Consider the following 15,676-nt stretch of genomic DNA (forward strand, 5'->3'; position numbering starts at 1 on the left):
CATTCAGGGAATTCCTATATGTGTGCAAGGGTCGCAAGTGGTTCACGTGAGCCTTTGGTTTTGGACCAAAGCATACCCTGACTGCTAAGGGCAGTCAAAACATTGCATCTGCCAGTCAAACATGGGACCACAATCATAGAATGGTTTGGGCTGGAAGGAAGCTTAAAGCTCACCCAGTTCCAACCCCTGCCACAAGCAGGGACACCTTCCACTAGAGCAGGTTGCTCCAACCCCGTCCAACCTGGCCTTGAGCACTGCCAGGGACGGGGCAGCCACAGCTTCTGTGGGCACCCTGTGCCAGCGCCTCAGCACCCTCATAGGGAAGAGCTTCTGCCTGAGAGCTCATCTCAGTCTCCTCTGTTTTAACCCGTTACCCCTTCTCCTATCACTACAGTCTCTAATGAAGAGTCCCTTCCCAACATCCCTATAGTCCCCCTTCAGATACTGGAAGGCTGCTATGAGGTCTCCATACAGGTTCTCTTCTCCGGCTGAACCGCCTCAACCTTCGAGGGAAACGCTTTTCCCTCACTGTTATGTCCATGTGTTTTAGTCCCCCCAGACGCACCCTTTGAACCCCGCAAAGCTCTAAAGCACAACCCAGAGACACGCGGCAGGGTAAGACCCGCCAGAAGCGGTTCCTCCCGCCGCCGAGGGGCTGTCTCTGCCTCCTGCCAAGCCACTCCTCACAGCAGGATTAGACCGAACCGCGCTCAACCCGTGCCGGGGCCCGGTCACCCCGAGCCGCCCCGCGGGGGCAGGCAGGCAGCGCAGGGCCGCACCGCCCTTCTCCGTGCCGGGGCCCGCCCTCGCCTCGACCGGCAGGGCCGAGGCGGTAGCCGGCGGCGGCCACATGAGCCCGGCGGGGCGGCGCCCCCGGGCCCGGCCGGGGCTGCTCGGGCAGCTCCTGCCTCTCTTCCTGGCGCTGCCCGGGGGCACCGGGGAGGCGCCGGCAGCAGGTACGGGCCTGCCCCTCTCGCCCCGAGGGGACTGCGCGGGGCGGGCGGTGCCGCGGTGTGGTGCTGGGGGGGTCCCGTTTCCCTGCGCGGGTGGTCGTAGGCTGCGAGGGTTCCTCACCCCCCGTCCCGTCGGGACACTGTTCTCCCCTGGCTTCCCTTGGTTTCCATGGCCGCCGGTTCAGCGCGACCTGCTGCCGCCCAAAATGGCGCTGCCCTGCGAGAAGGCCGCGGCCGCCGTCCTGCCCGAGGTTGTGTCCGGGGCCAGGCGCGGCCCGGAGGCGTTTTGGTGTGTTCTGCTTGTGCCATGTCAGCTCGGTCTACACAAGAGCACTGTGCGCCTTACCCTGCGGGACAGGGAGACACGGGCGCTGGGGCTGGCCCGTGGACCCGGTAACAAAGCGACCGCAGATACTCGCAGGACAACTGCCTCGCATGCGGCTGTGGCAGGGGCTGGCGGCTGTGGCAGGGGCTGGCGCCGCTGGCACTGGTTGTCTGCGTTACCCCTGATGGCTTGCTCGTTAGCTTGGCTCAGGACACTGGAGTGCGGAACAGGGCTTTTATTGATGAGGGCAGCTAAAGCCTTGCAGGTTATTCTCAGCTGTAGCAGTGAAACGTAACTGGAGAGATGTTCCCTCCGGGTTCTGCAGCAGATGCTGATTCTTTCCAGTGCTCATCATCTCAAAACTCGAGAGCTGCCTTCTCTGTCTGTCCTCATAGTAGTTAAAATTCTCCTCCAACTCATGGTTACCTGTTCAGAAGCATCTTTCCTTTTGGAATGCGGTTATTTCACTCCGTGGAGCTGGTGTGTTTGAAGGAAATTATTTTCCTCAAGAGGGCAGCTTAAAATGAAGGGGGAGTAAAAAAATACTTGCTAGCGATGTATATGGAGGACATTACTTAGTTGATCCCAACGCACCCTACAGGGAAGGTGTGGGCACTCCGGGCTGCATTCTGGCCCTGCAGGGCTATTGGATTTCCCATCACTGGGTTATCTTGGTCTCAGCCCTGGGTAGTGCCCAGCCTCGCCCGCGTGCTGTGTCAGTCAGCAACACTGCAGGGAAGAATGGAACCCTTTGCACTTCATCTGATGACTCTTACGGAAGCGCCTGTCAAGAGGTACATCCAGTCCTCGCCTGGCTCAGCCCTTCCCGCTGGGTTTGCCGTGGGTGGAAATTAACCACAGGGTTAATTTTTCCCGATAAAATTACCCAAATTTCAAACCAGTTTACTTCAGCAGGATCATCTGTGGACACTTTAGTAAGCACTTTAGTGCTTTAGCAGTTATTACTGAGCTTGGCTTAGACCTACATTTTCTGCTTGGTGAGCCAGATGATTCCCTCTGTTCAGATCTGTAATTATTTTCTTTATTTCGTCTTTAATTATGCTCCTGGAACACTGCAGCAATGCACTGTAGGGTATAGTTTACACACGTCTATAGATTGGAACATATGTTACTCTTCAGAGTTTGCTCGATAAATCTTTCAGGTGCATTTCTGCTCAACAGTGCAATCTGATTTTGAGGACTGCAGGGTGTTCACTAACATTGCAGGGGTGTTACAGCAATTAGCATCCCTAATAAAGTGACTTAACCTTTAACACAAGCTATCAGTGCAGTTACCTTACAGCATGTCATGGCTGGACTATGTCAGGAAGACTTGCTTTACAGAGAAGAATTGTGTTATTTAACATGAGGAACATTTCTGAGGGAGAGGAGTCTGCTTTCTGCGATCAGCAGCCGTGTCATGTGCTAAATGACTATTTAATACGTAAACTGTTTACCTGCTCAGACTCCCACAGTGGTATTCACCATTGGTGTAAGCACCGACTCCAGTGGAGTTACACCCACTCGTGCCAGCAGTGAGTTTGGCTCAGAGGCCCCATTCCAGTGCCACAAAAACACTGATACCAAAGCCAGACTGCCATGGACTACATTTGTTTAAAAAATATCACCTTTTACAAAGGTGTTGCAGTTTCCTCTGGAGCCCAAACGACTTGATGAGAAGTCTAATTTGAATTTTCATCTAGATCATGCCAAACATACTACCCTGCAGCACAGCTTTTACTTCTGATTATCTGCAAATGCTTATGATTCCCTCAGCATGTGCAATAATGAAATGGAGGAAAATTATTCATTTGTATTTGATACGTGCTTAAAATTAACTTTTCTGTCCTCCCCCCCCCCAGGTAGAAACTGTAGTTTCTTGCAGGAAATGGACGTCATCCAGAAACGGGATGAAAGCTGCTACTGCTATGTGCAGAACAGAACCATGCACTTACAGTATGTTTGGTCAACTCTTCAGGTAAGAGGCTGTTTCGGTGATTATTCTGATATGCAATATTTTTCACATAAACATTGTGAGCAAAGTTTACGATCAAAGCAGTATCTCTCTGCAATTGGTAGTTTGAACAGTGTATAGGTAGGACCATGATAAAAATGCAGCACTGCGATCATCCTTTTCGGATGCAGTGAGGTTTGGCTTGTATTTATTAGAAAGATGATAACCAGGCTTATAGTATGATGCCACACAAACATAAATGTAGAGTTGTGTGTTACTTTGTTGCACACCTTTTCTACTGATGGACCGCTCAACCTCTGCAACAAATGTTTTTGCTTATCACCAAACGCCTTCATAAAGCTTTTAAATTTGAGGATAAAATGCGGTTCTGAGTCACTCACTGTAGCATACCAGGCCCCAGTGTAGAAACCAAAGGTGTATTAGATTGTGACTAACAAAAAGACAGCAGTAGCCGTGCATGTCTCTGTTCCTGAGTAACAAAGGGACATCTTATAACAAATATGTTCAGAGATTCACACAAAACAATATAAAAACCTCCTAACAGTGGAAGAGGTAACAGCTAAAGGAACAAGCTGACTATCTGTATGGTTCTTTTTTTTTCCTGGGAAGCCTGTCTCTGGACAAAGGAAGGAAACTGTTTCACTTCATCTCTGTTGGAAGAATTTGCTCTCAGATATAAGGAAGTGAAGTGTCTCTTTGTCTGTTGTTCCCAGGACTGCTTTCCTCAGGAACATGGTGCAGATGTTTTTATGAATGGCAGCAAACTTCAGGTGGTAAAATCCTCTGGCAGTCACACACACTTTCGTGGAGGAGGTGTTTAAAAGCAGGAAGTTCAGATCTTTCCCACAACAAATAGGCTGTTGATGTGTTGTCTCTTCTCTCAGTAGAAGCCGGGTTTATTACCTGTTGCATCACTCTTTATAGATGGGTCTTTGTTGTCTAATCGGCTCTGATGAGAGCTCACAATGAATCACAATCTTCAAGCAGATCACTCCATTTCAGAAGATGGACAAGATCTTTTACCAGTTTCATGGGGGGATGTGTGCTAGGGACAAATCCTGAAATACCCAACAGGAACGTGTTTATATTTAAATTTCTGGTTATAGCTTTCATTTTCCTTATTCCTCTTCTGTCCCTAACATGAAAATTGCATTATTAATTACAAGAAAAGCAAGTCCAAATTCTTACGGTTCAGGCGGGGAACAGGGAAGTCTATGCACATCCACAGAAGTAACTGTTGTCAGTCAAAGATTACTGGTTTTGTTAGAAATTTGTGTGTGGGCAAGTGTCACGGTAAATCCAAACCCACCAAGTTTTCGGAGGGATTGAGGTCCCTCCATTGAACTTTGCTGACATTGAGTTCTCCGAATCACCTTCTAAGGCCTAAGCAGCAGATCTTTACATAATATTAACCAATATGAAACAACTAAGACTTGAACTCAAACTCTCTGTACAGATTTTCATTATATGCTGTATAGTTCAGAAGAACACCCCCCACCCCCCCCGTGCTTCTAAGCTACTTCTCTGTGTATTCTGTGGTTTGTTTGTAGGTAAAAATTAACAGCAGAGAACTGTTCAGGTTTGAGCCCATTTCACAGAACAGCAACTGTCGTAATTCAGAAACTGTTTTTGAGTTTGCTGCATGTGCTGTTCAAGTCTTCTGGAAACCAGAGACAGCTACAGAAACCAGAGTAAGCGTAAAACAATATGGAGAGGATATTTGCTTCAAAATACAGCCCCTGAAAACCGAACCGTACATTGTCAGTGTGAAACGAGAAAGTAAGTAAAAAACCTTTCCATTTGCATTACAGATAACTTAGTATTGCCACTGTTTCTGAATGTACCATCTCTTCTGTAAGAAGCTTGGAACTTTTCTGTTGATATTTTATAATCAGCATTTCAAACTGAATTAGTCTAAAGTCCTTTTCTATTTTTTTCCACCTTTTTTTTTTTAGTGCTAGATGGAAAGCTCTTGTTTTTGTTTATTGCTGGAATTTTTCTGTTCCATTTTGCAACCAGCCTGAGCCGGTGAGTACTAGCTGCTGGTGTTTGACCTTCTTTCCCAAAGCCTGTGCATCTTCGGTCTGTTTTCTAAGCTAAAGAGGCGGTTCTTTGGGAAAGTGAAATAAGGAAACAACATATATTTACAACTCCTCCATACCATTTCTATTTGGAGTACTGCACTCTGTTAATCACTTAGCTGTGTTAGAGTTCTTCTATCCAAGCTTCCTTCACTGGGCAACACCATGTCAATCCTCAGTGAGCAATTGTGGGAATTCATACAAAATCTCTCTCCCTGTTGTAGACCAGTGAGGTTCAGCGGATGCTAAATGCTGCTGCATGTATTATCAGTGATGCTTTCTTGCAGAAAGAAATGTTTAGGATGAGATCACTCTGGGGCCTTGTATGCCTCCACCTCTGTGCCAACCTTTCCCCATCGTTCTTTCAATGCACATTTTGGACAGCATGTAAGGGAGGATAGTTAATTATTATAGCAAAATAGCGGCCCAGGACTTCAAAGCAAAATGAGTCACACGTTAATTGTTAGGAGGCACCTCTGAAACAAGCAGAGCAGCAGTAGGTTTTATAGAGTTAACTGAATTAAAAAGTCAGATTTTATAAATTAATAAGTTTAGGGAAAAAAATGACTTGTGGGTTTGTGGAGATTTTTTTACATTTTAAATTAAAAACAAAACTAACCAACCAAAACAGCAACAAAACACCCACTTTTCTTGCAGTACAGAGCCATATTGGTACACAGAAGAAAATGAGTTTACTGGAAATTAGAGGGTCAAGGCAGTCAGGAGTAGTGTGAGCATTAAAGAAAACAAACCACAATCTGCTAGCCTGGAACACCTCCAGTGACCTTAAGTCTCTGTTGGGACTTTTTCCTTACATCAATTTAGTATGTGAACAGGGCCTATCAACCATGTAACTACAACTCTTAACTTACAGCTGTGCTAAGTTCTTACTGAAGATCACTGCTGCTGTTTTTAGAAACACTGGCATCGTAACCAATTACAAATTACACTTCTCACTGTATTCTTTCTTGCTCTTTTACAGGAGTACCAAGTTCTTTTACCTCTGTGGAATAATACTGGGTGTTCTTGCTCTGCTAGTCTTTGTCCTGTTGATACTTAAAAGGTTTATTCCAAGGGTAAATCTACATTTCTAAAACAGTAATAAGCATCATCATATAGAAATGAAGAGTACAAAGCCAGATTCTGACCATGCTCTGTCCTTATGGCTCTGTTTTAATGACTACAGATTGCTTGTGTCAAGTAAATACAATTAGGTCAGAATCAAGTTCTAGTTAGCTTGCTCCTGAGTTTAAATAGAACAGGAGGTTGTTGATGTACAAGAATAATTTATTCTGAAACATAAATTATTTTTACTATAGTGGAACTAAGTTTACTTTAAATCTCTGAATCAGTCTAAATCAAAATGTGGTGTTAGTGGCAACAGGGACAGATTCTCTTCCATTCAACAGAGAGAATTCATTGAAAGGGGGATGTGAATTTTTCCTTCTGCAAAGCCCATGCATTCCCACAATATTAGGATGTCAACTGGGAATACACTGCAACAGGCTTATACCATGACACCAGAGCACTGTACCATAGAAGTGTAGTAAGTCATCTGGTTTTGCCTGCAAGTTCCCTTGCAGAAAATAGTTGTGGCTTTGATTTGAAATTATTTTAAAGGTTTTATTTTTTAAAATATATTTTTAAAGTTTTTTTTTAATATTCTTTTAATTGTGGTTTGTTTTTTTTTAATTTCCAGCACAGCACCTTCTGGATCTTAATGAGTGGCTGCTGGATGTCCTCTCTGTATTTCATTTACTGCTTCAAAGAGAATATGCAGTGGTTGTGGTCTGAACACAGAAACTACTTGTTGGGTAAGAAAATCATCAAGAAATGTGCTGCAGATTTTAGTTTAATTTAGTGGTCAGATGAATACCTGCCCAAAAAAAACAAAATCAAGTGAGACTTATTATAGCATACTTTTTCCTCCTAAGCAGTAGATGTTGGAATATTCCAAAGGTTCCTAATCCATTCAAATAAGCATTTACTCATTAAATAGGAGTTGGATATAGTGGCCATTAGCAGCATTAAGAGCAGATTTTGCCTGTATTATTTGTCCAGTGATCTGCCATTACATACTTTCCCTGTAACAGAAAAGGGTGGCTGTGCTGGCTCAGATTTTACTGGGATTTGGGAACTGGATGTGGCTGCAAGGGATGACCAATGTATTGATCTAGCATGTGCCCCAACATTCTAGCATGGGGAGAATTCACGTGCATCTCAGAGCATTAGCTAAAGGTTGTTCATAGATCACCTCCTTGCACACTTTTGAAATAAAAAGCCCACACAACAGAAAGCAGGTACCTGTAAGACAATATAAGAAACAGCAGGCTGTACTTCACTGCAGTTGTAAGCTTTGTGAAGCAAGCTAATGACATTTATATGAGTAATTTATATCTTTTTCCCAATATCCATCTCTTCTGTTTCTACAGGGTATTTTCTGGCTGTTGGAATGACCAGCTTTGCTGCTTGCTATCAGCATGGACCTCCTACCACTGATCTGAGCATATCCTTGTTTGCATGGACGCTGCAGTTAACAGCCTTTGTCTTGATTTATTGTGGAGTCACCATACCTCAAGTTGCATATGCAGTAATAGCAGTCAGCCTCTGTTCAAAGGGCCTGTGTTACCCCCTGGGTGCTGCGTGTCACATAGGCAGGTACGTATTGTATCTGTGAATGTCCAAGGCCCTGCACTGCCAAGAAATGCAGAGGCTGATAATGAAAAAACCCATATGCTTCAGTAATGATTTATGAGTTTCTAACAAATTCACATTGCTATCAAATGTAAAGCTGCAATAGGAAAGGTTCAAAGCCCCAAGACACAGGAATTTTAATTATTTTCCATTTGGCAGGTTTATGCATGAGTTTTGTTCTATGAATAATCGAGAAATGTGACTGTTCTTGAGTACAAACATAGCACCTTCTAGTCTGCTGCATATTATAACCAAAACATTTCTGTGTGGTTATTTGGTCAGACTGAAGCAATACTGCCTTGGTTTCATGTTCAGGGAGAGAGTCTGCAGGTAACTACTGAATCTTATGGGATAAAACAGCGTACTGTCACCAGGGAAGCAGATGTTAACAAGTGACAGTCCTTGTAGGTTACATAAGAGTTCAGAGACTAAAAACCTATATCCACAAAAATAATGGTTTCCAGTGATCACAGTTCAGAGCAGCTGATACACCCATTATCTGTTGTTAAGATCAGTAGATCCCACTAAGCCAACAAGACTTTTACCATTTGATCTGAAGAAGAGTTACAGTTCATTCTTGCTTTACAGGGAAATAAGGAGGAAAGCTGAATGCTGCTGGTTGGAGCAGGTGTTTTATACAGAGCTGAAAGTTTTATGGGCATCCAGCCCTTGCTTATCTTAACTCATCACAACATTTAAATTGAAGGCAGTCGACAGAAGGGAACAGAACATGGCACACTTTCTAATTGATATCTAATTATATTATACAGCGCTACGCAGCAGCTAAAAAAACATCAGACTGTAAACATTTTGGCCTCACAGTACTCAGCTTTGTAATTTAAAGCAAGATTTAAGAGAAGTGATCTAACAAACATCATGAACAGCTCATAACAGAGCACTGCTCGTCTTCAAAGTTACATATGCAGACTGGATTTTGATTCAGCCCGCGCCTCTGCACAGACACATTTTGCATATTGCACCTATAAATGGCTGAGCAAGCAGCCATCTATCTAATTCTATGAGATTTTAGTCCATGCGTACACAATAAGGACCTCTTCCAAAGCTTATCTGAAGTTCATTAAATACCATTCTGTGCAATTCTGCACTGTCAGTTAAGACCTGAGGTAAACATGCTAGCAAACGTTAGACACCTTGTCCTAAAATTTTAATGCAAAAATGTAGCTTGTCCTCTTAAAAGGATAAAAGTGATGAACTGCATGTTAATAGCAGGTAGTAGAGAAAAAGGACAGACAACAATCACATGCCAGAATACCTTAGAAATACTAATCATTTTCATTTCTTTCCAGAAAAATGAAGAACCACTTTATATCAAAAAAGTTAGTGTTTAAACACCTTACTGAAGAGGAGTACCGAGAACAAGGTGAAACAGAAACTGTCAGAGCTCTGGAGGAGCTACGCTTATTCTGCAGAAACCCTGATTTCCCATCATGGTTAGCTGTATCCAAACTCCAGTCCCCACACAGGTAATAAAATCTGGCTTCTCTAAAATAGGAAACACCTTGTACAGACACTTACAGAGCAGATCCAAATGCCACTTCAGGTGCTGTTCCAGGTGTATCTTGCACGTAGTCAGATGTGCAGATGTGGGTAGCTTTATCTTCCTGAGTAATCCCACCAAAGATTACTGGGATCCCACAGCCAGACCTCTCAAGGATATTAGTGGTGGTGTTAAGCCCCCTCTTTTCTCCTCCCTGACCATGAATTACTCTGAGTTAATTCACAGTAATCACAAAAGGAAAAGCCTACTAATGCTTCTCGGAGTTCCCACACAGTGACACAGGTGGATGGCTAACCAGCAAAATGCCCCTTTCTTCAGTTTTCAAAGCAGTACACTTCTGCATTGTGTAAAACTGGGGCAGGCTAAAGATACATGTTCAAATATTACCTATGTTAAGTTCTCCCAACCGCGAGCCTGCACAGCCAAAGAATCCTATTACTTCAAGTATCAACCAATAGCTAGGACTAAGAATACAGAGAAAGAAATCAATGCCAGCACCTAGGAAGTGTACTAAGTAGAAGAACTACTCCAGATGTAGTTTAAGAGACCAACTTAAGACAAATACGGGATAGGAAGGATTAGATAAGCGCAGCCAGAAAACCTTGCAGAATATAAGATTAATCATAATAGCAGTGTATTTCTGTCCAGACTAAGGCTTCGGGATTTCAGAAACAGAGTGTCACATAGTAGCCAGCCATAAACACTTGGCCCTTGCTACAAAACCAAGTGTCACAATTTCAAACTAGTTACAGAAGCTTCATCTTCCTTGGATGGGCACACGGGCAGCCTCTCTGCCAGGTTTTATAGATCTAAACCATCTTATTTTCTAAGCTGGTTGCACTCTGTAGCATGATTCAAAGATACAAAAAGTGAAAACTCACTGCAGTATTGTAAAACAAAACAGTGCCAAATGCACAAAACAAACAATGGAGACACATGTATTTGCTAGCCATCTCAAAAACTGTTCCTATAAAAATACAAAAAGAAAAAGCAGAACCAACAGAAGCCTGATTTAAAGTTGAGTACCCCTTCAGGCTTCCATTAAACATCAGAAGATAGTTCAACACAAGGCAAACCTGTAAAACAGCCTGGCCAACAGCCAGTTCCCAATTTAGACTAACAGTGCTTCCAAGAAAAGCGACGTGACAGCATTCGTGTTACAGAAATGTTAAGTCAAAAACGTAAATTATTGATCAGTTTACCAGAACTCCAGAATGTGGCTGCATTTCCTTTTTCTTACATTTCTCTGATGCTGTCGACACTTACCAGGTGTCAGAACTGCCGTCTGTTTCCACATGCCTGCCAGAAACCTCCAGCTCCATTCTAGCTCTCCAGTGTGGTTGTCCACTGAAAGTAAGATTTGTGGCAATCTTAAATGTAGGGACAGTGCTTAGCTTAAACACAAATCTCCAGTTTGGTGTTTAGACTTTAGCTCAGCTTGCCCAGGGTGCGTGTGCAGCACAAGAAGTGAGGTGACATTGCAGCAGTGTAAGAATATGATGTTCTCACCATTTTTCCTTTCATTAGCAGTGTCAACACCTGAATTCTTACAGCCTTTCTGTCAGATATGCTACAGCTTTATTTTTAGAAGCTGAAGTGCCATCTATCCAACTGTACAAATGCTTACTCTGGATTACACCATGAGCACTGACAAGATGTGAAAATGAAGTTAGATCTTCTTGCTTAGTCACAAGACCTTGCAGATGGCCTCTAGAACAGCAAAAGTTACTTATATAGAAAAGGCTGAAAAAATGAGGTGGGAAAACAAATCTTCAGGGTTGTTGCCATCTGTTGTGATTTACTCTCTGTTGTTCAGGACTCCCTACCTCATGCTGCAACTTCCCCTCGTCAGCACTGCCTGCGGGCACATCCATACAACATCCCTGCTTAATTGGTAGTAGCCCCTGTATTTACAGGGTTTTTATATTTCTCAGTTGATCACTTCTCCCTTTAAAAATCTGGCAGGTTTGCAGACTTTGTTCTGGGATCTCCCCACATCTCACCTGCAGAAACAAGGGCACATGAGGAGGAATATGGCATTGGGAGCTTCTTCCTGGAAGAGCAGCTCTTTGAAACAGGGACAGAATCTGAGCAAGATAATCCAACCAATTCTGTCCACGAAGGAGATGAGGCGGATGAAGATGAAATGCATAAACAGATTTCATTTCCATATGCTACCGAGTTGCTCTGAGCTTTAGGAAATATCAGGATGGAAAATGTATTCACCCTAGAGAGGAAGGATACACAGTGAGAACTCACGGTTGGTGATTTCTTGTGGTTGCTGGTGGACACAGGGATTTTCTGAAAACACTGTTTCCTGTATGATCAGAGCAACAGAAGGAAATCATAGGGGCTGTTCAAGTGAAGAGGATTCTCATGCTACTGGTACTTTAACTGGGGAAGTAAACATTGCTTATTTCCAGAGTGAGTACTGGCAGCAGCCTGTCCCAGCAGGATGCCTTGTTGTGCCAAGGCTACTACCTCTAGAAAATGGTACCTGTTTTGGTCCTTTTCATTGTCAAGTCCTCTGTGCTGAGCACTACAGGGAGAAGCCATTATTAATACTCTACGAAGTACCCTATGTGTCAACAATTTTCATAATGTGCTGATAAACTGTGTTTATTGCTTGTGAGGCTTTTCAGTGCTAAAGAAGAAGTTAACACAGCTGAACAAGGTTTGTTTGCTCTTCTGGCTAGGCTTACTGCACATTAGCTTCATTTTGCCTCTTCACATTTGTTTTAAACTCCCCTAACTCTTCAGAACCCTGCCTGACTTTTCACCTTCCACTTGTGTTGTTCTGTTCATGGTCTCTGCTCTACTTACATTGTACTTTCCATGTCTTTGCTTCTTCACATAACACTCCTCCATCTTCAGCAGGTCCCTCTGCAGAACCTTTCTTCACTCCACTGTCTCTCCATCTGACAACTGCAGGTGACTTAGGAGAGGGTTTCCATCCCCAGATGTATTTTTACTGTTGTCTTACCTTGGATGGGTGCTGACGTCCATTCCAGACCCCTCAGGGGCACAGAAAAAGCAAAGACTGAGGCTGTTTTCAGCTGCTCGAAGGAACTGCTGTCAGCACAGCTGGAGTGATGTTGTAACCATGTAACTAGGAATACAGATAACCCACACAGAGCTCCACTGTCCTTGGAATATGCAGCTATTTACTCATTCAGTAAAAAGCAGAAAGTAATTCCTGGCAAAACAAGGAGGGATGGATATGGGGCTTCTACCTCCCCTTCTTCAGCCTTCAGTCTGGTACTTAACACAGGAGGTGTGTGGGGAGAAGTAAAGAACAGGCAGAAAAATTCAGACTGTCAAGTACCTTTCAACTTATGTATTACACAATCCCAGGCCAGGGAGTAGGTCATGTCCCCTCAGTTCACCCACCTGCAGAAGTCATTTCCTTCTTTTGTTCTTTAAACTATCTCTGTATTCTGTCCTCACCTTACTGTTTTACTTTACTGTCTTCCAAACTGCAGAAAACAAAAGACCATTGATCTGTCACCATCTGATCTTCCAAACCCAAAAGGAGTTGCTAAGTGGTGGGAAAGGAGTCAGCTCTCCAGAAGAGCATGTCCGACCAGGATGTATTTGCTTTAAAAGGGACCTCTTTTCTTTGTAACATGCCTCATGATGCAGCATGACTTCAGCGGTGCATGCACAGCCATGGTTTCTCATTGTCTACTGCTGGGCAAGGGAGAAAATCCGTTACCTCTAACAGTGCTGAGAGATGCTGCTGTACCACATTCCAGGAGCTTCTCCGTCTAAAACAGGAGAGAGAGTAGGTGCTTGGAAGCGTTTCACGTCTCTTCCTACTTTATAATGATTCAAGTTCGCTTCATTTTAAAAGGAAGAGACACTTAGCAGCCTTTTGTGCCATAAATTTATAAATACATATGTAGAATTTATAGCATGTTTAGCAGAGAGAAGCCCTCTCTAGCGGGTGATCCAAAATACACTGTCAAGTCCACAACATTCGAAACAGTCCTGATGAGCAAGGCCACTAGCAGTAAGATTCACTTCTGAGAACCAAATTCACAGCTAATACCAACACGCTCTGGAAGTGAGACTCTGTTTTGGGGGTTCTGTCACTAGCAGGAGGCTGGAACTGTTAGCTGTTGTGAAAATGGAGGAAAGCCTCATTAGCTTTGATGGTTTGGGAGAGCAATGGAAACTTCCCCCAATGATCTTTGTAGACTAAAGATGTATTTTACCTTTGCCTGTGTTGCCACCATGAAGTACTTAAAATTATTACGGATTAGTCAAAAAAGGCTACTGGAAGAGATGCCTAGTGGGTTTTGCATGTTGTAAAGTACACAGGTTTATTTCAGTGTACTTTGTAGTGAGCTAAGAACTCCCATCCATTTGATCTGAGGCCAGGGGGAAGAATCAGATTTGCCCTGGCTCAAACCCAGAGTTTTTCTGGATTTCCACTTTACTGAGGTAACAATGATTATCCCCCCATAAGTACATAACATGTATGTATATGCCCAGATAATACCTCAAGATAGTATTTTACCTAAGCAATATGTTAAACATGAAAGCCCCCCAAAACAGGCAATTACATTTTTCACACACTGTTCCTTTCACTGAATTATTTAGGGCAATACCAGCTACACCAACACAGTAAAAAAAACACTAACAAAAAACCCTCAAACCAACCAAGCAAACCCCAACCCATGTTCTCTGTGGCTGTGAGGTCCATCATTGGCCAGGGATGCGTAAATACTATTCAAAGCAGAGCAGGAAACAACCAAGTACATCCAAGGTAGGTGCAGCAACGTGAGAAAGATGATGACTAGTTTAGTGGATAGCCTGATACTGATGTTAACAATGTTCCCAAGGCTGTTGCAACACTGGAAGCACTTCCTAAACAAAACCCAAAAAAACCAAGTGCTGTTACTTGAGCCCTTTGCCAACAGTGAGTTTCCTTGCGCAGTGCTCCTGTGATACATGGAGATACTACATAGGTTTACTGAAACACAACTGTTAAGTACTGTCCAGCATTTAGCCACAAAATCTGGGAACAGAATCTCAATGTTGATCTATTGCCTTAACTGTTATAAAAGCCTTTCTTCTTTAAGAAAGGATGAGTCACATGTATCTTCTGTTTCATGATGTTTTAAAAAAAAGTTAGAATTTTGTATTTATTTGGTATGCATGGTACAGCCCACTTGATATCCTGTCTGTACTTTTCAAGGTTTTTTTAAATTAAAGTATTTGTCAACTTTATCCTTCTCCTCTCTGACGCATTTACTGTCTTCAGAGCAGCATGACATATGACAAGGAGGAGCCAAGCAAACTGGGTGTGTGTTCATGTCCTGAGGTTTTCTCCCTTGTTGCAGATTTGTTGCACTAGCCATGGTTGCTCCAAAATAGTGTCCCCTCTACCTCAGATCGATCTCCCTGAAGGGGCTCACCATTCCATTCTCCCATCCTGACACATCCAAACCACCAACAAAGCCAAATTCATAAGGTGACATGGTCCAGCACATATACACTCTACATGTGCAAATGAGGAAGCGAAGATCTCTCCCTGTCAGCACTTTTGTACTCGTGCAAGTTGGGCAGTTGAAAGTAAAAATTTAACTGTCCTACACCCAAGGTAAGAATAAATTCCACACAAATGTGCCCTTGTTAGGGTAGGTGCAAATGTATATCATTAATCAGAAACTGGAAGTATCTCCATACAAGCTGACATGACCTGCGCTCAGAGCAGCCTCTGTCTCAAAACCACCAGGTAACAATCCAATTCTGACTTTCCCTCACCATGTGGAGATTGTACTTGATGATCTTAAAGGTCGTTTCCAACCTCTTTGATTCTATGATTCTGTGTCCTGCACGCTTCATATCAACCTGTTCGTGAAGCACATCACAGTGCATCCCTTACATTCCCCTCGCCCCACAGAAGGGAATTTGTGCCTACAGTCAGATTTTTATCATGAAATGCATTTTAACACTGTGGAAGAGCAGGTCCCAGGCTCTAGGTTCACCACACTCGGGGCACTGCCATTCACTGAACCTAGGAAAAAAGGTCATTACCAGTGAATTCTTCCCTATTCTGGTGATTATGTTCAGTGCTGGCACCATAACATGAGCAAATGTAAAGAAGGTTCAGATCAATAC

At 43.4% G+C, this 15,676-nt stretch overlaps 1 protein-coding gene across 3 annotated transcripts; it reads left to right on the top strand.

Moving 5' to 3' along the window:
- The first annotated feature begins 816 nt into the window (after window positions 1-816).
- NEMP2 (nuclear envelope integral membrane protein 2) lies at window positions 817-14,782 on the top strand. Of its 3 annotated transcripts, XR_009744150.1 has the most exons (10): window positions 817-956; window positions 3,141-3,256; window positions 4,804-5,032; window positions 5,209-5,281; window positions 6,317-6,410; window positions 7,034-7,148; window positions 7,767-7,992; window positions 9,336-9,512; window positions 11,513-11,971; window positions 12,425-14,782. XR_009744150.1 is itself a non-coding variant. In XM_061457470.1 (9 exons), exons 1-9 carry the CDS (start codon window positions 851-853, stop codon window positions 11,736-11,738), a joined length of 1,362 nt encoding a protein of 453 aa, XP_061313454.1. In that variant the 5' UTR covers window positions 817-850; the 3' UTR covers window positions 11,739-14,782. The 3 variants fall into 3 exon arrangements, 2 of the variants coding, with proteins under 2 accessions (XP_061313454.1, XP_061313470.1); XM_061457470.1 differs by having other exon boundaries at window positions 11,513-14,782; XM_061457486.1 differs by lacking the exon at window positions 817-956 and adding an exon at window positions 2,054-2,072 and having other exon boundaries at window positions 11,513-14,782.
- The last annotated feature ends 894 nt before the right edge of the window (window positions 14,783-15,676 follow it).

This window comes from Pezoporus flaviventris, unplaced genomic scaffold, assembly GCF_033815535.1.
Source record: "Pezoporus flaviventris isolate CSIRO_AGI_PZ_B2104156 unplaced genomic scaffold, CSIRO_AGI_Pfla_v1 ptg000001l, whole genome shotgun sequence".
Taxonomy (NCBI): domain Eukaryota; kingdom Metazoa; phylum Chordata; class Aves; order Psittaciformes; family Psittacidae; genus Pezoporus; species Pezoporus flaviventris.

Excerpts from the sequence above, each read along its gene's own strand:
- NEMP2 (XM_061457470.1), top strand. The coding sequence starts at position 851 with ATGAGCCCGGCGGGGCGGCGCCCCCGGGCCCGGCCGGGGCTGCTCGGG. Across the intron at positions 3,257-4,803 it reads ATGTTTGGTCAACTCTTCAG|GTAAAAATTAACAGCAGAGA; the intron begins GTAAGAGGCTGT and ends GTTTGTTTGTAG. Across the intron at positions 6,411-7,033 it reads TTAAAAGGTTTATTCCAAGG|CACAGCACCTTCTGGATCTT; the intron begins GTAAATCTACAT and ends TTTAATTTCCAG.